The sequence below is a fragment of the Squalius cephalus genome, assembly GCF_949319135.1.
Source record: "Squalius cephalus genome assembly, chromosome: 16".
Classification (NCBI taxonomy): Eukaryota; Metazoa; Chordata; class Actinopteri; order Cypriniformes; family Leuciscidae; genus Squalius; species Squalius cephalus.
In genome coordinates, this window is record NC_137137.1 from 12,521,759 (window position 1) to 12,545,089 (window position 23,331).

General features: G+C 39.1%; 1 protein-coding gene across 1 annotated transcript; it reads left to right on the forward strand.

Moving 5' to 3' along the window:
* Positions 1–1,343: 1,343 nt before the first annotated feature.
* Positions 1,344–23,062, forward strand: pdzd4 (PDZ domain containing 4). The gene is made up of 8 exons (XM_079898048.1): positions 1,344–2,462; positions 11,629–11,667; positions 12,500–12,789; positions 12,912–13,002; positions 13,715–13,813; positions 13,930–13,992; positions 14,989–15,090; positions 17,963–23,062. Exons 1-8 carry the CDS (start codon positions 2,403–2,405, stop codon positions 19,913–19,915), a joined length of 2,697 nt encoding a protein of 898 aa, XP_079754174.1. The 5' UTR covers positions 1,344–2,402; the 3' UTR covers positions 19,916–23,062.
* Positions 23,063–23,331: the final 269 nt, after the last annotated feature.

Sequence of the window (23,331 nt, forward strand, 5' to 3'; positions counted from 1 at the left end):
GAAACATTCTGTTATTTTTTACATGCCAGGGACTACATCTTCTATTGGAAGAAATTATAAATGATAATTAAAAAAAACTGCATCACACAAAATCAAAAGTTGTCAGTAATAACAAGGTGGTTAAACAGTATTCAGAATCAGTACAATTCATTTCTTTTTAATGTGGAAAAATGACTGCGTGCACCTTCAATATTATTTGAATAATACATGTATGTTATTATGATTTTTCATTTCATTATTTTATGAATAACATTTGTACATTATTGCAAACATTCTTGAAGAATGCTTGCAAGATTTCAGGCAAAAAAAGAATGGCCACTAGAAAGTGTCACGCTTCTCAAAGCTTCTTGGTTTATGTGGTCATAAATTCTGTTTGTGTGCTGACAGCCAGAGACTGACAACAGCCTCAGCCTCTTTCACCACCGGCAACAAAGACCCCGAGTGCAGCTCCCAGTACAGGTGACACCAACGAGAGGCTGGGAAATAAGATATGAGGGAAGCAGGAAAGGAAGGTGGGAGGGTGAAGCTATCACCTATAAGTACGAGAGAGGTTGTGCGAGAGAGCGAGAGAGAGAGAGAGAGAGAGAGAGAGAGAGAGAGAGAGAGAGAGAGAGAGAGAGAGAGAGAGAGAGAGTTGAGAGCTGGCTGGTGAATATTGGCTGGTATTGCTGGGAGAGGAGGGGCCTGCTGTAAAGCTGTAATGGGCTCCAGCTTGTGCAGTGGTGCCGATCCCCACGTTTCCTCCAACCTAGCAGCTTTTCCTCTCTCTGCAGACACACATGTACGCGCGCTGGGCTGGCGCTGCTCCAGCACAGCCTTGAGACATTCTAAAACGGATTTTTCGGATTCACCATCCCACCATCTGACTGAATGACTTGGTTTTTCTCTTTGGAAACGCACGGCTCCAGTTCATTCATCTTCAAACGCTCAAGCAAGCTGGATTACATCCCAAATATGCAGACGCGAGCAGCAGAAACATAAGGGAACATCATTAGCAGAGGGCTAATATGCACTTTTTATTGTGAGCCTCTCCTGAATCTGGATTTCTCTCAGAAGCCGAGCAGATGTAGGGCAGCGTCCAATTCATTCCCTGCTGAAGATCAGATACTTCCAGGCTCCACTTCATCCCTTTCAATCATCTGTCCGACATGTGATGGAGAGACCTGTCCTGGTAGACTGACATCTGGTTCGGAGAAAGAGCTGAGCTTAGCTCTGTAGTGCGAGAGAGGCTGTTTCTGGCATGATCTGACAGGTGCACTTGCTCATTCATTTTCTGCCATGAACACGCAGCTGGAATTCCGGGAAGAAAGGAAGAGGGCAGGTTTGATGTGATCTGTGAACGACAGACTCTTATCTGCACAGTGAGTGTGAGTGCAAATGAGAGGTGGGATTACATCCCCACTTTACAGAGGACGAGGAAAAGATGATGACACAGTCATAGAGTGCTTTTGTGGATAAATACATGCAGGTGTCAAATACAACATGCTATGAAATTAGGCACAGCAGCAGACCTACAGTTATACTAATGGCTAATGAACATCTTAACGTATCCGCATTGTAATTGCAAGAATGTTTTATTGTAAAGAATAAATCGGAACGGAAATAATCAACAAGTCAGTACTGCAGCAGGCACTAGTCATACTCAAGCAACATGTTTTAAAGCACTTCAAATAGCATGACATGCATGTCTGCGCCTACAGAGTGTTGTTATATGTAAATGAAGGGAACAAGCTCTCTAATAATAGAAACAGAGTGTGAAGGAAGGCATCTCTCAGGGGAAAACGGAGCGGCGGAAAGTAAACATTTGTTTATTGCATCTTTTATTTAATAATTCATGTCTTAGTCTACGACTTTGGCACCAGGGAGTTTACGCTGAGCAGATCTCGTCTTTGATTATATCGTTCAGACACGGTGGGATCTGTGAATTTAATCCTCGGCTCGCTGCTTGTTTCAAGTGCAAAGACTTTGGGGATATGAAACATTTTCAGTCTAATATAATATTATCAGATTTGCGTCATCATAATTCTGTCATAGGTGAAGTTTTAAAGGCTGTAACATTGAACTAGCTTCCCTGTGTATATGGTGAAGTAAATTCAAAGCTGGGTAAAAGCACACGGACATCAGAGGCTTCATACATCAGCAATCAAACCTCGACTTTCTCACGGCTGGATGGTTCAGCATCTCTGATCCCGCTTCCAGGGTTGGACCTCAATTAAAACAGCAGCCGGGCCTGAATGTGGGAAGCAGACAAAGAAAAGCACATCAAAGCCCTTTCATGGAGTGCAGAGTCTTAACCTCTGATCTCAGGGAAGGATTCATGTAATTGGAAGGCAGGGATAGGCACCTACATCGGAGAATCGGGAATCGAGGAATCGCACCCCCTCAGGAAATCACAAGCCAGGATGGGCTGCAATATGTGTGTGGTGAACAGGCCGGAGGAACAGTACAGGATCATGTTTCAGGTGAGAGTGCCAACATAAACAAGTGCATATTAAAATTTCTTTTCATTTTTGATTTTGCACGGGCAAACTTAATGCTTATTGGGAATAATCATTAGAAGGTACAAGTTTCATAAAGTTATGAAGTTCATAATGCATCATGAATTTAAACACACCATAATGTGACATTCACTTCTGTTCAAAAGTTTGGGGTCAGTAAGATAAAAAAAGAAAGAAGAAATGAATATATTTGTGCAACAAATCAGCATATTGGAATGATTTCTAAAGGATCATGTAATACTATGACTGGACTAATGGCTAATGAAAATTCAGTTTTGCCATCATAAGAATAAATACCATTTTAAAATATATACACAATTATTTTTAATTATAATATTTTACAAAATTTGTTGTTGTTTTTTTCTGTATTTTTATCAAATAAATGCAGCCTTGGTGAGCATAAGAGACCTTTAAAAATCATCTTTACTGACCCCAAACATTTGAACAATATCAAATGTAACATTAAAAGTAACAGATCAGCTATAGCTTGTTATGTATTAAATGTATTAGGAACACACAAACTAACTGTTAAATATTACATTTTAAAACCGTGGTAATAATAGGGAGTCCGTCCTCCCTTTGCTGCTATAACAGCTTCAAATCTTTTTGGAATGGATTCCACTTACTGAAACATGGATACAGGGATTCGGGCCATCTAGTGTATGATTAAATATAAAAGGGAAATTAGACCTTAAATCAGCTCTTTTGGATGAGGAATTTAAAATTGAGCCCAAATATAGACAACCTTGAGTATTATCACCATTCCATGATCTATAACGGTGAACCATTCCTCATATGACATTAATAGCTCATCAAACAACTATATTCACCTCTGAAATGGTTCTTTGTGTTGGGGTTTAAGGTACTTCCTGTACTTCTACATGAGGATGCTGTTCTTCTTAGTACCAATGAAAAACTCACATTCTGCTGTCTCATATAACGGCACCAAGGTTTATGCATGTTAACCTTACGGGGATTGTAGATCTGCCAGCAAACTGGAAAATGTTTATCGTAACAGGGCAGCTTTAAGATGTGTCAAGGGGCTTTTAAGTTACGTTGGTGCTTTAAGCAAAGAATTTAATGAATTAATCCTGTGTTGAAAACCGCAATCCCCCAAACCACACAAAGACTTCCTACTCAGCATCCTCTAATTGACATGGCGTTGAGACTTTCTAATAGGCTGAGAGAGAAAAAGTGATGCTCGTTTTTAAACCTCTTCCACTGTTGAGGTGTTAAAGTTTGGCTTCCATTCTGTCATTTTTCCAACCACATGACAGGTCATGTGACTATGATTGATGGCTATGGGATATTTATACTTCTGGAAAGTAGAGCAGGATGAGAGAAGGGCAGATCTGCTAATAATAAAACCTATCAGGTGTGTAAAATATCTGTGGCACGGATGGAAATGGAATGTTAAAATCAAGGTTTATTGAATTCAGAAGCTGAGTACAAGTGTACTGGAGCAAAACTGATCCTTTAACTATGCAAAATAAAAAAGCAAGGCACGTCTCTGAACACATGGCTTAAAGCTGACAATGGAAAGTGGCTGCAGTGTAATGTCACCTTGAATTAAAACTAAGGGTCCAAATCAGTAAGTATCTATGACACCTGTACAAATAAACTATTTTAGCCTTTTTGCAAGGTCACATTAATTAATATGCAAATATTAAAGCTACACTGTGTAACTTTTTTAGTTGATTCTTAGCAAAAAACACTTAGTTCTTTCAAAAATATATGTGCTCATTAATGTATATTTACTTCTTTCAAGTAATAAAGTATTCTCTTAAGTTTATAATCTGCCATTGAAAGTTCATACGGGTGAGGGGTTCGAATGCCGGTCGCCATGTTGCCCCTCCATCTTGAAACTACATTAGCCAAAGAGGGACATACCTGTAAATTCAAGCTTCGCCTTTTGCGTTTTTCACTCAGTGACACCGTGACGAATGCGAGGGGGAGATTACTCGCGAGCTCGCGAGTGCCGGCAGATTTGAAAGATAGTGTGGTGTGTGTGTGTGTGTGTGTGTGTGCGTGCGTGCATGCGTACTCACATTTGAAAGAGAGAATTAAAACGTCAACGCGACAGACAAATCAGCAAGACCATAGTCAATATTGGAGTAACTTTTCCCAGATGGAAAGAGCTCATGAGGAGAAAAGATTTTAAAACGGACGCCGAGGTTGCCTGCTTTCTTCTCGACAGGTAATTCAGCCTGTTGTAATTCATTTGTGTAAATTCGAAGTTTTATAGTTGCTTGCTAACCATAGCATGGTTGTGCATAACTGTGCGTTCACACCGCCGGCGGCGAGAGCGTCAAAGTGGCCGGAAGCCATTCATTTTCAATGAGAGCCGGCGGCGAGCTCCGGCGAGGGCGGCGCGGCGCGTCTTGGACGGCGAGAGCGGCGAGAGGAGTTGAAAACAAGTCAACTTTATGGTAATAAGCTATGACGCGGTTCGGCGGCAACCGGCGGCAACCAATCGGAATGTAGAAGTCCTCCGCCTGAGAGGAAAAAAATCATGCATTCTAATCTACGTCAGAGCGTCAGAGCGTCCCCGAATCTTTCTACAGCGTCGGTGGCAGGGCGGCAAGAGCGAATTTTGCCGCTCTCGCCGGCGGCGGTGTGAACGTACAGTTACGCCAGAACGACCTCTAGTATAACTTCATCCTCGCGTCAATGGTGAAAAAGTATTGTTTACCTTGTAACATAAATCTGTGCTGCGACGGATCACAGGTGATGAATAGTTTTAAAGGCGCAATTTTTTAAGCTATATATAAAAAAAGGACACTGTAAATTTTAGTTATTTTTAATTGCTTTTACTTTGTACACATTGTAACGTTAGCCTAATCTGATAGCCGATTCCAAGGGTGACGTTTACCTCCTGACATCTGTCCTGTAGTTTTATTCATTTTAGACATATTGTTTATTATTGTCATGGACGAAGTCGATAACTGGAAGCCATGTTAATCTTGGAATAATGCGGCCACCGTAGGAGTTAAAACGCCCTCGGAATTGAGAGGAACAGAAACTAATATTCTCTGGGTAGTCATATACAATTTCACCGCTAGATGGGGGTAAAAATCACACAGTGTAGCTTTAACTCAATTTTATATATTTTCGGAAGAGAATGTGAGAATGATGGTCGGATGTACTATGCGGTTTCTGTTCAAATAACAGCAAAGTGTCTCCTTTTTTGTAAATAAAAAAATAATAATTCAAAACAAAAACTCAATCTATTCAACAAAACTTTATTATATACATGATTAACATTTAAAAAAAAAAACATGCATATATTTTTTATGTGCACTATATAACAGCAAAGTGCCTCGTTTAAAAAGAAAATAACAATGAAATAAATTAATAAGAAAACCTGAAGACTACCAAACAAAAACGCAACCTATTTCAAATGCACTGATGCAGTTCAGTTCTCAGTTCTTTCACCTGTAACATTTAAACTCCACTTGACCAAAATCTTCTTCACAGCTTGAGTTTGCAGCTTTGAAGTTTTGTTCAGAGAGCAATTTGCTTTCTCCGCCAGACCGCAATGTCATGCCAGGATAGGTCGAGCTTTCTCTAATACCGAGAGGATCTCCCACTTGATCTGTTCAGTCTCACTTCAATTTCCAGCTTCTCTCTGCCTTTTTCTACTCTGCCTGTGGCTCTTCACAGTGGGTTTTGCTCCTTAACCAGTTTCTTCCAGAGACGGATAGTCCTCTCTGTGTAAGGCTGTTTTAAATGCTGCACACTTATTAGTGGAAAGAGCTGGAAGACACCATAAGCCCCCTGCCAAATCAACTGCATCAACACTGGAAGCCCCCTGGATTTACAAAGGAATAGTGAAGCATATATAATGCGCTTTAAAATGTGATGCAAAACGATATCAGCATGGGAGTGATGCACAAGCTGTGGGAGACATCACCAGGAGACATTACATGTCTTTACTTGTTCCCCCTATATCCTTCATAGCTTTCAAACTGAAATTGTTCACTTGGATAGTTTACCCAAAAATGAAAATTCTGTCATCAGTAACAGCACCCATCTTTTTATATTTTTGAAAGAAGTCTTTTTTGCTCAACAAGGCTGCATTTATTTGAACAAAAATACAGTAAAAGAGTAATATTGTGAAATATGACCACAGCTTAACTGTTTTCTATTTTAATATATTTTAAAATGTAATTTATTCCTGTGATGGCAAAGTTGAATTTTCAGCATCATTACTCCAGTCTTCAGTGTCACATGATCCTTCAGAAATGCTGATTTGGTGCTCAAGAAACATCTCTTATTATTATCAATGTTGAAAACAGTAGGGTTGCTTAATATTTTTGTGAAAATCATGATAGATAAATTCAGCATTCTTTGATGAATAGAAAAATAAAAAGAACAGCATTCATTTAAAATAGAAACCTTTTGTAATAATGTAAAAGTCTCTTTGCTGTCACCGTTGATCAATTTAATGCATCCTTGCTGAATAAAGTATTCATTTCTATAAAAACTACAACAAACTTTTGAACGGTAAGTTATACCAAATCGTGTGACTTGTTGAAGGGAGGTGTGCTATTACTTTTCTAAGCCACGGTGTAAGAAAAAAAAAATGGAAAAGACACGTCTTTCAGGACATTATTTGTTTATGGACACAACACAATGTGTATTTAAATTACAGGTTAATATGGAAAATTCATTCATCTTAACACAGTGGGCCCTATTTTTTACAGACTTTTCTTACAGTGCATTTTGATTTATAATCCCACCTGGAGATGATAAAACTGGTGTAAAATCCCTCAGGCTTATACTGACGGAGGGACCCGAGCCATATCTAGGGATCAGAATAGTATAGAGGAGCGTGGATGTGCTTTTTTAATGTAACCAAGCACCAAACACCTAAAAACCACCCAGCAACTGCACAGCAACATGCTAAAAAGCACTCATAACATAGCAAAATCAAATCAACACCCTGGTGATCATGGCATTTCTTCATAAAATGTCATTTATCATTGTAATATTGTCACCGTTTTATAAAAGCAACAAGCCGCCATGGGTTAAGCAGTGTTCGATAAAAACCACAGTAAATCGCACCTCTTGTGGCTTATTGCTTACTCTGAAGTGCTTATCACAGTACACTGTTTCTTAGACACACATTCTCACTCAGTCTTTCTCTGTGTCATGCTCTATGTATCTGAGTAAGTGGCATTTGCTCTTGTTTCTCCTCTGTGGCTGGGCACACAGTAATGAAGAGCAGACACATCCTGACAGGCTTCATTGGACTCAGGACAAGCTGCTGCAGGCATGAATAATACCATTCACACTGGATCACATTAGCCGGCTCTGCTGGAATAGCCGAGCGCGTGGAATCGCTATCCGTGAACGCCATCGCATTCATTTGGCAGGACCATCTTCATGTGATGCTCATCCGCGCTAATTGCTGCTAAGCTTTAGTCTTATGATGAGATTTAAATGAGCTCAGTCTGCACAAAAATCCTGTGCATGTTGAGTCGCTCTAAAATTAGCCTTTTTTTCCACTTTGCCTTTTGTAATCCCGCCTAAACATCCCCCCCCCCCACGACACGTCTGATGAGTTTCCCTCTCGCTCTCTCAGTCTTCCTGCCTCTACCTAACATACCCTGTCAAATTTGTCTCTATGGGATGCCGTTGCCAAGGCAACTGAGGTCATTAAGCAAGACTTATATGCTTTCTCACTGCAACGCACGAAGACGCAATAATGATGGCGAACACAAATAGTCGAGCACACTAAATCAGGCGTTTGGAAAAAAACATTGATGTAAATAAACATGATCCACTAGCGCGGGGTGAAGTGTACCCTCCACGCTGCAGGAGGTCTCTCCAAACACGCAGCGACATGAAAGGAAAAAAGATAAAACAGTCCACCCTTCACCTGCTCGGAGAATAGGAGGAGGAAAGAAGAAAGTAAAACTAATCCAGACTGACATTTCAGGCACAAGTAACCTTTAGTTAAATTCTCCTCTGGTTTCTAGCGCAACCCTTGCCCTGCCCTGACCGGCAACACTAGTAGGAGCAAAAATTGCTATCGCCCATCTTGAACATACAAACCGTACATCACTGCTCAGGACTCAGGATTGATGGAGGTTAAGGTTCAATCCAGGGCGGAGAGCGAGAGAGAGAGAGAGTTTCCCTCCTCTAAACTCTAATCAAAAGCAAGAGGAAATCTTGAGGGGAAGGTGATGGAAAGAGGGAGGGAAGACGGGAATAGAGTTTGGAAACAATGTAAAAGGCACAATTTAGAACCTCAAACTGAGTTGACCTAGTTTACTGCAGTACTTAGAACCTTTGTGAAGACGTTTAGCATTTCTAACACTTTGTTTAACTGGGTCAAGTTGATTGATAGAAGCAAGCTGATTTCAAAATGAAACTCAAAAAAAAAAAAAAAAAAAAAAGAGGCCATAATCAGAATAATTATTTGGGGAGAATCTTTTCGGAAACGGCCCTCTGTTTCTGTATTATAATTAGCAATCATAGCAGGCCGTCGGTGGAAATGCAACAACAAACAACATGTCACTCCAATATAAAGCTCATACTTCTGTAATAATAACCACAAGAGGTAATACTCAGAGGTGGCAGAGTAGAAGCATTAAAGCAGTTACAGATGCAATAAGCAGATACAATGTCGAACAAACAAGGCACTTTCTTTCAAGGCACAGTCTACTACTTTATAACATCAGTTAAAATGATTGTAGTCAACATTCAACCTATTTTGAATCTTATTGAACGATTCCTCCATTCACACATTTATTTATTTTATTTAAATCAAAATGTCATCACTCCATCTTCTGGTGAAATGGCAGACCACTCTCTGCTGACGTATGATGGCCTTCTTCAAACATTTAGCTTAAAACCCATCCCTTTCTTACAATTGACTGCAAACTCGCATTCGCCTCCATACAATCAACAACCGACAGATAGAACCTAGTCTCTGACCTACTTTTTTTTATATATTCAGAAATATGTTTCACTAAGTATTGTTTTATTGTTTCACTCAGAAACATGTCTCTACTTCTGTTACATTGCAACATTGCTGCATTGGGTATCAAACTAAAAATGAACAAAACTTTTAAAGCATTTCATTTAAATTCTACAAACAGTATGAATGTCAGCCAGTGTTAAATAATTGAATTTTGTTGTGATGTTTTACTTTATGAATAACTAAAAAACAGCATCTGATTCCTTACTAGCTGACTAACATTTTCTAAAGTTTAAACATTTTCTTAAAAGACAACAAAATAGATTTTTTTTTGCCACAAGTCTTGGAGGGAACCATAATTAATGCAGCTTTGTTTGGTAGATCAGACTTTGAATTAATGTGAGATGATAGGGATCGTTGGGGTGTGGATGTGGATTGCAGTATCTGTGAGAGCTTTCAGAAGCTCCTTCATTAGCAATGCAAATGTTCCACAGGGGCAAATGTACAGGGTGAAGGTCAATAGAGGTGTATCAGAAGTTAAAGAGATGTAATTGCTGTCTCCTGGTATTGAACTGATAAGCACAATCACCCACTGAGTTCTGTATAGGTCACTTGACCATGCAGAGGAAATTCCATCACAGTCCATTCGACACACCTCTGAAAATACTAAAACAATTATTAATTTCCAACATGCTGCTTCCTTATATAAAATAGCTTGTAATTTACCCCATGATCTTATGTTTCTAAATTTAAAATACTAAAGTATCAAGCTCATGCTAGAGAATCAGACATTAATAAGCATTTTCTATATGAGACATGTAGTTGAATGTATGGAAAAACTCTTCTGCTCGAGAACTCCATATTGCTCCATCAACTCTGAATCCCATGAGCAAACAGTCCATTTGTAATCAAAGCTACTGACAGGATCGATAATGAGCTGAACACAGTGAAAAATAAATAGGTTTCACCTCTTTTAGACACTGAAAGACTTTCAGTCAAAAAGCATAAGGATTGGGGTGAGACCTGGTCTCTAAGGGTCAGTTATTTGAAGCTTGACTGCTTTGAGAATGATGAAAGACAGAGAGAGAGAGAGAGAGAGAGAGAGAGAGAGAGATAATGTCAAACATACTTTCAGTAGTATTAACCTTATATTGATTGTGGGTTGTATTCATGAGGGTTAAATCACCTCTCATCTGTCCCTCCCTAAGGCCTGTCATCGTACGAACTGTCCCAATGCACAAATCCAAATCTGCACTATTAGAAATCTGTCAGTTATAATTATAATAAATAAAACAACAGCCTAAGAGTTATTAACCAGCATCCACAACAGCACATGTACATGGTATAATCTGTAATATATATACATATACCAGAAAGGTCCTCCACACAGACCACATGGCCAGCATCAGCTCCATTCCGGCATGATGAATCTGATCTTCAATCAAAAGGAACTGGATGAATATTTGAATGCTACTGATCCCGATCTGAATTCTGACTTGTGATGCAGCCTGAATCATAATCTTAGTGTTCATTCGCTGGGCAGAGAAGAACTGACCCCCCGACTGAGCCTGGTTTCAAGGTTTAATTCTCCATTCTGTCACCTGATGAAGTTTGTGTTCCTTGCCACTTTCGCCTCTGGCTTGCTTAGTTTGAGACGGTTAGTGCTTTGGGACGCAGTGAGTGATATTTAATGATATTATTGATCTGACTGTACTGACGCTGTTGTGTGAGAACTGAACAGAGATGGACGAAAACACCAGTTTTCTGCAGAACTGCTTTACAGATGAAGTGAACTAATTTAATAATTGATTGTCTTTACAATGAAACTGAATCAATTCTGAACTGACTTCAGCTGAACAACAGCTGTTATCACTCTTAAGTTCCTTTGAAACAATCTGTAATGTATAAAGCACTATGTAAATAAAGGTGACTTGACACACACAAAACAAATTATGTTGGAAAACTCAAACACTGATCTGTATAAAATATAAAAATAAATCTCTGATACATAAACAATATTTTTTCACGTTTTGTAGCTGTCATAGTACTCAAGAATCAGTGATGTGCAACAAAATAATCCTGCCAAAACAATAACTGTTATAAGAAATAATATCAACCTTAATCAGCTGTTTTTTTCTTTTCTTTTTAAAGCTGTCAATATTTACGTCTTTTAATCTGTTTCTGCTTGTTTTTTCTCCATAGAAGGGAAACACTCTCCGTCCCATTGATGCAGAAGTGAAGGTAGGATACATACCACTCAGATCTGATATTTGTCTCATCACATGTCTACTGTTAAAAGTTTGGGGTCTTTATTAGGGAAATTAGAAAGATTTCTATTTAAAAATATATATTTTTAAATATTTAAAAAAATATATAAAAAATTTATTTTTTATATTATATATTATAAAAAATATTTTTAACTTTCTATTCAAATAATTCTGAAAAAACAATTATTTTTCAATATTGATAATAATAAGAATGGTAATAATTTATTTTAATGACCAAATCCGCATATTAGACAAATTACATGACATTGAACACTGGAATAATGGCTGGTGAAAGCTTTGCCATTACAGGAATAAATTACATTCTTCCATTTAAAAGGAAAATAGTTCTTTTAAATTGTACTAATATTTCACAGTATCACTGCTTTTATTGCATTTTTTTTCAAATAAATGCAGCCTTGGTGAGCAAGAAATGACCTCAATCTTTTGAATGCAAAGAAGCAGCTGTAAGATCAGTTTCTTCTCTTTCTATGTCCGTTTGTGATTGGATGATGAACAGCTCTTGCTTGTCTTGCACAAGCCATTTTTGCTGGTTTGCAAATGTTACTTCTCACCAAGGAGGAGCAGAACTACATCCTTCCTTGAGTTCTGCTTATTTGTGCATTTATCTTCCCTCTCTCCTTCTCTCATTTTTCTTATCTGTCTCCCTCCCTTCCACCCCAGTCTCTTTATACTGCTGCTTCAGCATTTTCAGAAGTGTCAGATTAAACAACCAATCACTACATTATAATTAATGTGGACATACAATTGCATTAATCCTATATGGTAACTATTTTTACTACCTGCAGCTCAAAGGCAGGAGAACATCTCACCTGTCCCAGGACAAGGATGGGCAGCCTCATGATCCTCTGCTGCTTCAGGTGGTACGCAAGGGTCACAGGAGGAGATTAGGTGCGGCCGCTGGCACGGCTCGGCTCATGGCTATCACAGACTGCATGGACAACGGCACCCAGACCGACATTAGCTTCCAGAACTTCCTGAATGGGGACAGAGGGTCTTACCCAAGTAGTGGATCACCAATGCCTCCACCCTCCCCTCCCCTCGCCCAGCTTGTGGAGCCGTACCTGCTGAATGACCTGTGAGCATCTTCACTGTCCTCTGCCTCTTTATCAGTTCTCATTAGTGTCTCTGTGGGTTTGTGAGTTGGACAAATGTTGCATGCACTGAAAACCTGCTGAAGAAACATGTGTCTTTTCACAGTGGTTCTCTGGGGCAGGAATATAGTGATCCAAATGACTACTTCAATGTGGCTAACCATGAGGTGGATCAACAAGAAGAGCTGGAATATGAGGTGGGAACACCAACTAATCAAAATAAATCTTTTACATTTAATTACAAATAATCAACCACTACATTTACCGAATTAAATACTGCTGATAATATTAGTGAGCAAAGTTATGATTATTATTTTTTTTACCTGGATGGTGATAATGGCCAGAGCTGTTTCATTGTTTGATGTCAAATTCAAAGCTCCAATATAATAAGTAAACCTGTCAAAATATAGAGAAACACATTATGTAGGTCAAAATGTAACATAATATAATATAAAGTTATTATTATAAATAATGTTGTACATTGTAAATAAAAATAAAATGCAAACATGCTCAAAATCTGCAAACAAAACAAAACAAAAAAATTGATTGATTCAAAACATGAAACAGCAAAAATAAATATACAATTATTCTGGATTCCCTCCCCCAAACAATCGCCTTATATTGCAAACTGTACAATCTCTGATTGCAGATTCCACAGGATTACAACTGTGATCAAGCACATACTTTCACATTAACCTTTTATTTTTTAGAAAAGGCATGCTGTTTGATTCATTGGACTTTCCAGGAAGAAAGGGAAAATATTGGATTAAATGGGTTAACATAACCAGTTACCCAAACACATTGCAACAACCTACAATATCTGGCTGGCTTTCTGTCTCTGTGCATCTTTAAAGCAGAGGGTTCAATCTTTACCCCATATAAGCAGCTCTCCTTCTATGTCTCTGTCAGGAGGTGGAGCTGTACAAGTCGAGCCAGCAGGATAAACTGGGGCTAACAGTCTGTTACCGGACAGACGACGAGGAAGACCAAGGCATCTACGTTGGAGCAGTGAGTGATCACATGAGGCCGGATGTCATGTTTCACTGCTCAACACAACAGTAAAAAAGTATTCAAATGTGATATTTCAGTTATCCAGCTGATATTTAAACATTCCCTGTTCTTAGGTGAATCCAAACAGCATAGCAGCAAAAGATGGAAGAATCAGAAAGGGGGACAGAATATTACAGGTATGTTTTTTTCTCAGATGTGCTCTTAGAGTCAAATGACATCAACAATATTTACAAATGAACTGACATCATAATGTCATTATGTTCATCTGGGATGCAGGCCAAGTGCTTCTAGATACAATCAGTCTATAAACAGATAATTGGTGAGACTTTTAAGGCAGCCCACACATTTTCTCTAGAGAATAATTACAGAACAGCAAACACAGAGTGACATGATTCCATTGTCTTGACAAGTTCTTAGTTTATTCTGGTTTCTGGTGTGACACTGACACATCCATTACCTTGGACTCAGCTGAAACATGACCACCCATTTACTGATGTATATTATTTTTGCCTCTATATTATATCATTTTTATTTTTGTCTCTAGAAGCACTTGGGCAGCACCCATATCACCCTTTAGCCCAAGAATGGTTGTCCACTGAAGCTAAGCAGGGTTGAGCCTGGTCAGTCCCTGAAATGGAGACCTCCTGGGAAAACTAGGTTGCTACTGGAAGAGGTGTTAGTGAGGCCAGCAGGGGGTGCTCACCCTGTGGTCTGTGTGGGTCCTAATGCCCCCCAGTATAGTGATGGGCACACTATACTGTCAAAGAGCACCGTCCTTCGGATGAGACGTTAAACCGAGGTCCTGACTCTCTGTGGTCATTAAATACCCCAGGATGTCCTTCGGAAAAAGAGTAGAGGTTTAACCCCGGCATCCTGGCCAAATTTACCCATTGGCCTCTGTCCATCATGGCCTCCTAATCATCCCCATATATACTGATTGGCTTCATCACTCTGTCTCTCCACCAATAAGCTGATGTGTGAAGGGCGTTCTGGCGCAATATGGCTGCCGTCGCATCATCCAGGAGGATGCTGCACATTGGTGGTGGTAGAGGAGATTCCCCATACCATGTAAAGTGCTTTGAGTACCCAGAAAAGCACTATGAAAATGTAACAAGTTATTATTATTATTTTGGAAAAGAGCTGACCTTTGGTGTGTGTCTGTCCCACATTAGATAAATGGGATGGAAGTTCAGAACCGAGAGGAAGCGGTGGCCATCCTGACCCGTGAGGACAGCACCAACTTCTCATTACTGCTGGCCAGACCAGAGATAGAGGTAAAGACATATAACACGAGAAAGAAATAGGATTTACAATGTGAACACACTAGAATAGAATGAAGGAGGACAAAGACATATATTTATTAGAGTAGGCTACATGCAAACAAAATAGAAAGTGTTATTTATCAACTATCAATGTCCTAGACCAGGGGTGTCCAAATCTGCTCTTGAAGGCACTGTCCTGCAGAGTTTAGCTCCAGCTCGCCTCAACACACCTGCCTGGAAGTTTCTAGGATGCCTAGTAAGACCTTGAATAGCTGGTTCAGGTGAGTTTAATTGGGGTTGGAGCTAAATTCTGCAAGACAATGGCGCTCCAGGAGCAGGATTGGACACTCTTGTAATGTGTTAAATTGAGAGTGAATTGCTGCTTCTCATATTTGTCCAGCCCAAAAACGGACCCTAGTAATCTCAAACAATTCTTACATAATTTCGGAAGAGATCTTAAATGTTCAGAAAGTCTGCAATCAAAAATCTGAATTCTTCCAAGACCAAAATTCATTTTAATATGAAATTATATATATGTCTATGGATGTTTTGTCAAGTACTACAATATTTTTTAATGTGCTAGCATCTAAATTAACTGGATTCATTAAAAATATAAATATATTGACACCATTACTGTATTATCCACCAATAGTAGTCATTTTAAATGTCATTATCTTTTAAAGGTAACAACCTCCTGTATTTATTTTTTACAGCAAATTTAAGTCTGATATTTTGGCATTTCTTTTAGGAGAAACCTAAAACAAAGCGGACGTTAAAATGCAATATAACAAAGATCTCCATGAAATCGTCTGCACATCCTCTGCAATAAAACGGTCCTCTAGGCACACACATTCAAGCACAATTCAAGTACACATACACACAAAAATTGGCTTTTTGAGGCACATGCAAAGTTAATGGACCCACGCTGTCCCCAACGACAGCAGATCCTAAAATTAATGGCTTATTTTGCTGAAGGAAGGGAAACAGAAGTCTCACATCACTCAATGTCTCAATCATGTGATCACTCTTAGTGATGGGCGTCAAGGATTTGTGGCAGTTCCATTAACACTATTCCACAAGGAGGTGAAGAGTGAGAGGGAACAAAGCTGCTTTACAGAATGCATGGGGAAAAGTGCACTATTAGAAAGACATGCAGAGAGGAGGAGTAATTGAAGGAATTGATGGAAGGTATGAAAGAGAGGGCAAATGAAGAGGTATAGAGCAAGGTACTCTAGGCAGAGAAAGGAAATGATTTTTATTTCCACAATCAGCTGTTTCCAAGGACATAAACTAACACATATGATTTAGCTGTGCACATACACACTCATGTGTCTAGGTATTAATAAAAAACATTATAAATTAGTAAATTTGCATTTGCATCTATTTACTTAAGAGAATGAGATTTACTGTGATGCTATTGTATTAATATAATGTAAAATATTCTTCTTAAGAGAATGAGAGTTACTGTGATGCTATTGTATTAATATAATGTAAAATATTCTTCAATAACCAGTGCTGCAATCTAATTTATGTATTTATATTTTTTCGTTTGCCAGATGTTTTCATCCAAAGTGACTAACAAATAAGAATAACACAGAGAGCAGCAATTAATCTGAACTAAATATATATCTATACAAGCTATATCCATTCAAACAAATTTGATATTCTATTTAACATTTAACAGCATTTTTACTCTTGCACCACTCATGCATTATCTGTTCTAAATGACCACATATTTCAGAGCTGTATATATGGTGCTCTAAATTTATGACTTTGTAACTGTGTCAATTGTTCTGCAATTTCTGGGGATCTAGTGGAGATATTGAAAAAATGGCTGTTGGTTATTGTGTGCAGCCAGCAAAAATCATCTATCATGAGCACAGCCGTCAGCTAATGAATAAAACAGGGAGCTCATTTCAGCCAACGCTCAGCACTAACAAGATCAGAACAAAAAGAGGGCCATTTTGTACCTCTCATTCTCATCACCCTCCCAGCAACACAAAATGATTAATGATGAACTGAAGACCAGAAACAAGTGGAGCTGTCAGACCAAGAGTGGAAGAGATGGATAGAGAAAGAGAGACAGTAATAGAGAAACAGGAAGGGAAAAGAGAATGGTTTACATAGAAAAAGAGATTATAGGCTGACTAAATCAAGAGGAAGAGAGACATATAATCAAGTGACAATTGCAATTGATTATTGTCTTCTGTCTATAGACAAAGATCCTCAGGGAAAACAAATCAATACATCAATAAATCTGTATTCATCAGTAAATCTGTAGGATGATATAATTTTCACAAATTAAAATAAACAAATGAACATCAGAGTAGTGCCACTTTGTTATAAAGTATGTCAAAAGAAAATACATGTAAATAGTTTAATTTCCATGTCCAGGTCTCAATGATCATGTAAGATAAGGCTATACTTTATTTGAAGGTGTTGTTACAGTGTAATTATAAATGTAAGTACTACTGAGTAATGTTAATTAACAACATGCACTTACAGGGTCATGGTTAGAAATAGGGTTTGGTTTAGAGTTAGTTGCATGCAATTGCCTATACTTTACTGTTATTACTATAGTACATGCAACATGTGTAACAAGGACACTATAAAATACAGTGTAACCTAAGACAAACTGTACGTATAATAATACAGATGTATAATATATATTAATACACATATTATAAAATGACTATAAATAACAGGCCCCACAATCCTTGATACAACACAATATGTTGAACACATTTAAACAAATGTTTATATTGCCATCTAGTGTTGAAGTGTATTACTGCATATATTTACTTTTATGACAATACTGGTGATGTCTTCCCCTCTTTGCTTGCTTACTTTTTCCCTTCACTTCCTCTTTGTGCCTTTCCCCTAGACGGACACTCATTTGGACCCAGAGGAGCTTGATTGTGAGTTACCTGTAGAGATGAGTGTGGACAGCCTTAATACTTCACATCTGTCTGGCCTGTACCATTTCCGCCAAAAGAGAACTCAAACAGGCATTACTGAAGAAGCCCCACATCGGGAGACACCCATGCTCAGCCTAGCAACCCTTAGCAACAGTCAGGAGCTCGACAGCGGTGTGGGCCGCACTGATGAGAGCACAAAGAACGAAGAGTCCTCTGAGCATGACATCCTTCTGGGCGACGAACAGACCAGCGCCTCCAACACAAATGCCACCAACACACCTGGCAGCTTGCGCAAGTTCAGGCCCAGCAGGAACAGTGGAGGAGGGAGCGACACGCCATCTCCACTGTTCCCTCTCCGAGAGCTCCACCTCAGCACAGACTCACTGGACTGTGGAAGCGTGGGTGGCGGGTACCTTCATGATCCCATCAGTGGGATGATAATGCCGGGTCTGACAGAGGAGGAATGCGAGAGGTACAGGCAACTTCTGGAAATCAAGTGTCGTTATGAAAAGAGGATAAAGAAAGTGCAGCAGGTTCAAGAAGGGAAGCAGAAAGAAGGAGAGGCACAAAAGGAAGATGAGAATAGGGAGAGGGAGGAGACTCTGGATGAGAACAGTAACGAGAACCTGACTCCACATGAGATGGCGCTTTTGGAAGAGGAAATGAGACACCTTGAGTTCAAGTGCCGGAACATTCTACGGGCACAGAAGATGCAGCAGTTAAGAGAGCGCTGTTTGAAAGCCTGGCTGATGGAGGAAGAAACATCTGGCCGGGTATCTGCAGAACCTCAGGGGTCTCCATTGCATGAGCTATCTGACATCAACGAACTTCCTGAGAAGGAACGGTCGGACAAGGACAGCACCAGCGCTTACAACACTGGGGGAGAGAGCTGCAGGAGCACGCCTATGGTGAGTGAGCATCGACTTCCAGTTTCTCAGTTGGAAGAGTCAACAAGCCCTATGCTAATTAGACACAAGGATCGACCAACCTGGTGCGAAAGGGGACGAGCAAGCCTCAACAGTTCATATTCACCAAGCAGCTACAAGAAGTTTCAGACTAACACCCCTATGAACCAGAAATACTGCTCACTCTCCAGAGAAGGAACCATCCGTCGCATGCCTGAAGGGGTGACACACGGCGGCAATTCTAGGGTGAGCAGCCATGACAGGAATGGTGGTCGTAGTGCAGAGTCAAGCCCTTACTTCACTCGACGCCGTCATTCCAACTGCTTCACTCCAGAACGCTACCAGAGTTGCATGCATCTGGGATCTTCACTTTCCGAGAGTTCTGGACCCTTGGATAGAGCCGTGGAAGGAGAAAGTGAGGCACCAATGGGCGGCAGTGACCGTGAGGGTCATGGGAATGCCACTTTTGGGTCGCTGCCTCACCCCAGCCCAGTGAAGCTTTCTCTGGCTTTACCTTTGCCGCTTCCCCCTGCCTCACCACGCATGGAGTGGAAGGTGAAGATAAGGAGCGATGGGACCCGCTATGTGGCCAAACGTCCCGTCCGAGACCGGCTCTTGAAAGCAAGAGCGATGAAGATCCGTGAGGAACGTAGCGGAATGACAACTGATGATGACGCAGTGAGCGAAATGAAGATGGGACGCTACTGGAGCAAAGAAGAGCGTAAGCAGCAGCTGCTGAGGGCCCGTGAGCAGCGCAGACGCAGAGAGTTTATGATGCAGAGTCGTTTGGAATATCTCCGGGATCGTGGTCTGGACGTGGGCAAGGAGAGCCAGTCAGAGTCAGGTCAGAACCCAGCCTCACTCCTAGAGCTCAGTCAGAAAAAGAGCTCCAAGAAACGCAATAGACGCATACTGGACAACTGGATCACCATCCAAGAGCTACTGGCACATGGCTCTCGCTCTCCAGACGGGACAAAGGTGTACAATCCTCTTCTGTCCGTTACCACAGTCTGAAATGAAAGGATGGTGTGGAAGGACAACAGAAAGAGAATCTATTTTATCCAATTACTATCCTGAACAGTTCTTAACAGCTTCAAAGGATCATCATTCCTCTTTACTATTATGGCTGAGCAATGTTTAGCATCTATCACCCTCTTTAATTTAACATTAACATTCTCTGAAGTCTTAATATCTTATGCTGTGATGATTCTCAAGTAAATGTACATTTCAAATCAAAAGACTAGTTAAAACTCATTAAGAAGTGTTTTGGGTGGTGGTACTCTTAAGTCCTTGAAAAACTTGATTTTCTTGATTACTGAATGTGACATTCTCAATGTACATAACTGACACTCCTCTGGGGTCAAGCATATATGCTTTAAAGAATTTCTGTTTAATTGTTTAAACTAAAAGACAGCACAGTGACAAAGACACTTGGAAGTTTATGAATGTTGACTGAACGTACACAGACAAGCACAACAGACACACAAACTGCACACAGGTCTCTTTGTTGGGTTGAGCAGGAAAACTGTTTAGTCTAAATCTGCCCATTGCAAGTAAACATATAGAACAAATGGAATTCATACGGTAATTTCCTCATAGCTGAACCAAAAGAAAAACAATTCAATTTCTTAACTGTTGAATTCTTGATTTTCATTGACAATAGCACGATTGGATAACAATAAGACTTTTGTACAACTTACCGCTCTAACTACAACATCATATAAGTGCTTAACCTGTGCAGACACAATCATGCTAAACTTTTCTACAGAGACGTGGTGCTGAACTGAGATTTGTACTGCTTATTTGTGATAGTCTGTTTACACTATTCTCCTGTACTGTTTATTAGGACCCAAATAAGACAAAAGCACAATGTAAGCCACATTATGCTTTTTAATTTTGAATGTATGGTAATTGTTTTCCCTAACACCCCAAGTCATCACAGAGAGACTTTCACAAGCCTATGTGGCCTAATGCGAATTGCGAACACATACTAATCACCAGCAAAAGGGGAAGCACAAGACACTCCGGAATCCTATGAAATATAACCAGCTACAAAATGAAAACAGATCGTACATTTTAATATACTGTTATAAGGAGCATTTAACCTGAAGTGGTTCACACAACAGTGTAGCAAAGGAGCTAAAAAATGAAAGGATATTCTTAACAAACAAATGATTGATATACAATTTTGTTAGCATATTATAGCAAGTGTTCAAAACGGTTTGAAGATTTTTTAGAAAATGGCCTTAAGAGTTTTGACCAGTTTGGTGATGAGAGTCACTTGTTCAGCTCAACTAATTTTGCATGACTTTAACTATGATTCTGACTATATTGTACATGCCAGAAACACATTGAACTTTAGTGGAAACTTAACTTCCATTTCTCAGTATACAAATGTATGTGACCAGAGTACTTTATCCAGCATTTGTCATTTCTGTCTTGGTGTTAGATAAAAATGTAGAAACCTACAGTTGTACTCGTATGGTACCTACCTGTTGACTGATATCAATAGTCCTAATTATACAATGTGTAATGTGCATTAGTTCTTGAGTGGTAATTTCAATGCATTGCTGAGACAGTATAAAAAATATAACATTTTAGACAAATAAAATGATTTTGTATGCTTAATATAAATCTGTCATTAGCGTGATTTCATATACTAATTGCACGCATACACATATACATCCATACTGTACACACACAGCCAAACAGTCACTCAAAAATATTTAAAAATAATATTAATAAAAAAACAACTTTCCAACAGCAAGAACATGTTTTATAGAATGAGAGCAATAAATTATCACATAATTTCTCTGAATTAGTTCTGCATCGAAACCTCATACATATATACAAATAAAACTTCATACAATTAATCATTTTAAATATAGGAACTGCTCTTACACACACATACTGATACAATTTTACAATTACAATTTGTTCCAATCCCCTCCCATCCCCAGGTCCTTAAAATGTAAACAATGGTTCATGTTCCCATTCCCAGCCAGATATTGATTCCTCAGTCCAGTGCAGAGTAAATATGGCATAATTATATCAGCTAATATATACATTCAGGTTTATACAGCATCATTCAGCTAAGTGCAGACATGCAACACAGGGCACGGTGGCGCAAGACATTAGCGTGTCAGAAACCAGAACACGCATCTCAAAAAACTACTGGATCATTTTTTTATTTTTTTTTTACCTCATACATCTCTGCTTTATTTGTGTTTGAGCTCAGCATGCCCCAGCACTCAGGACTCTTAATACAAGCACAAGAGCAAAGCGTTAGAGTTAGAGAGAAGCAAAACCACCCATAGGAAAAAAATGTGAAATGGAACGGCCCTCTAAATTCAGATCACACCACAGCTTATGAACAGGGACATGGAGTTCCTGTTTGTCTACAAGGGCCTTAAAGTTTCCACTTATGGATAACGCTAGCAGATTTGAAGTTCTGGAATCAATTACCTGAATAAACAGTATTGTAGTTTGACAATGTATTTTATACAGGCAACGGAAATAATAATAATAAAAAATAAAGGGATGGGCCTAGCAGCAGAGATTAATATTCTTATTTAGGATGTTTTCATCCTTATAGGACTTTTAATTTTTAATTTTATAAGTATAAAAATAACTCCTCAACACAAACATCATTAATGTAATACTTTGAATTATTCTGCTTAATGGAGAGAGAACGGCCCATTTTGGTTGTCGAGGGGGGAAGTAGAAGTAGAAAGAGATAGGGACTGTTTGGAGGGATGCAGATGGTATAGGAACTTTGGATCCTAGGCACTGATGATTTTTAACTTGTGTATGTGCAAAACCAGAAACTTTCAGCAAAAAGATCTTCACAATTAAAGATGCTTTTACACTCTCTCAGTGTAAATGAGTGTGTGTGCATGAATTGAAGTCCTCTAAACACACTTTCATATAAAAAAATAAGAGGGCACTGACATTGGACATGCAACTCTTGCAAAATTCACAATATTAAAAGAGCAAGTTGCTCAAGTGTGTATGGCTTCTGGCAACAATAAGTTTTACATGGATCATATAGCATTTATGTGGATAATATAGTTTTATAAACTTGCTGCAAAACATTTACCTGAAATCAGCAGTCCAATTAGTTGGATAAACATTAATTCTACACACACACACACACACACACACACAAAAAAAAAACCCTAGCCTGTTGGTCTGACTAAAAAAAGCTCTTAGAAAACACTCAGCACGGCACTCTGCTAAAACATAACCATGTATCATATTAGCAGTAGCTTTTACACCAAAAAAGCAATAATTATATCAGTAGTATTTGACATCATAATAGTAATAAATTCACCCATTAAAATCACCCCTATACAGATTTTCTTTAAAATTCAGTTACTTCTAAATATTTAAGATATCTGTAACATATTTTAACTGAGAGTCCAGAAATA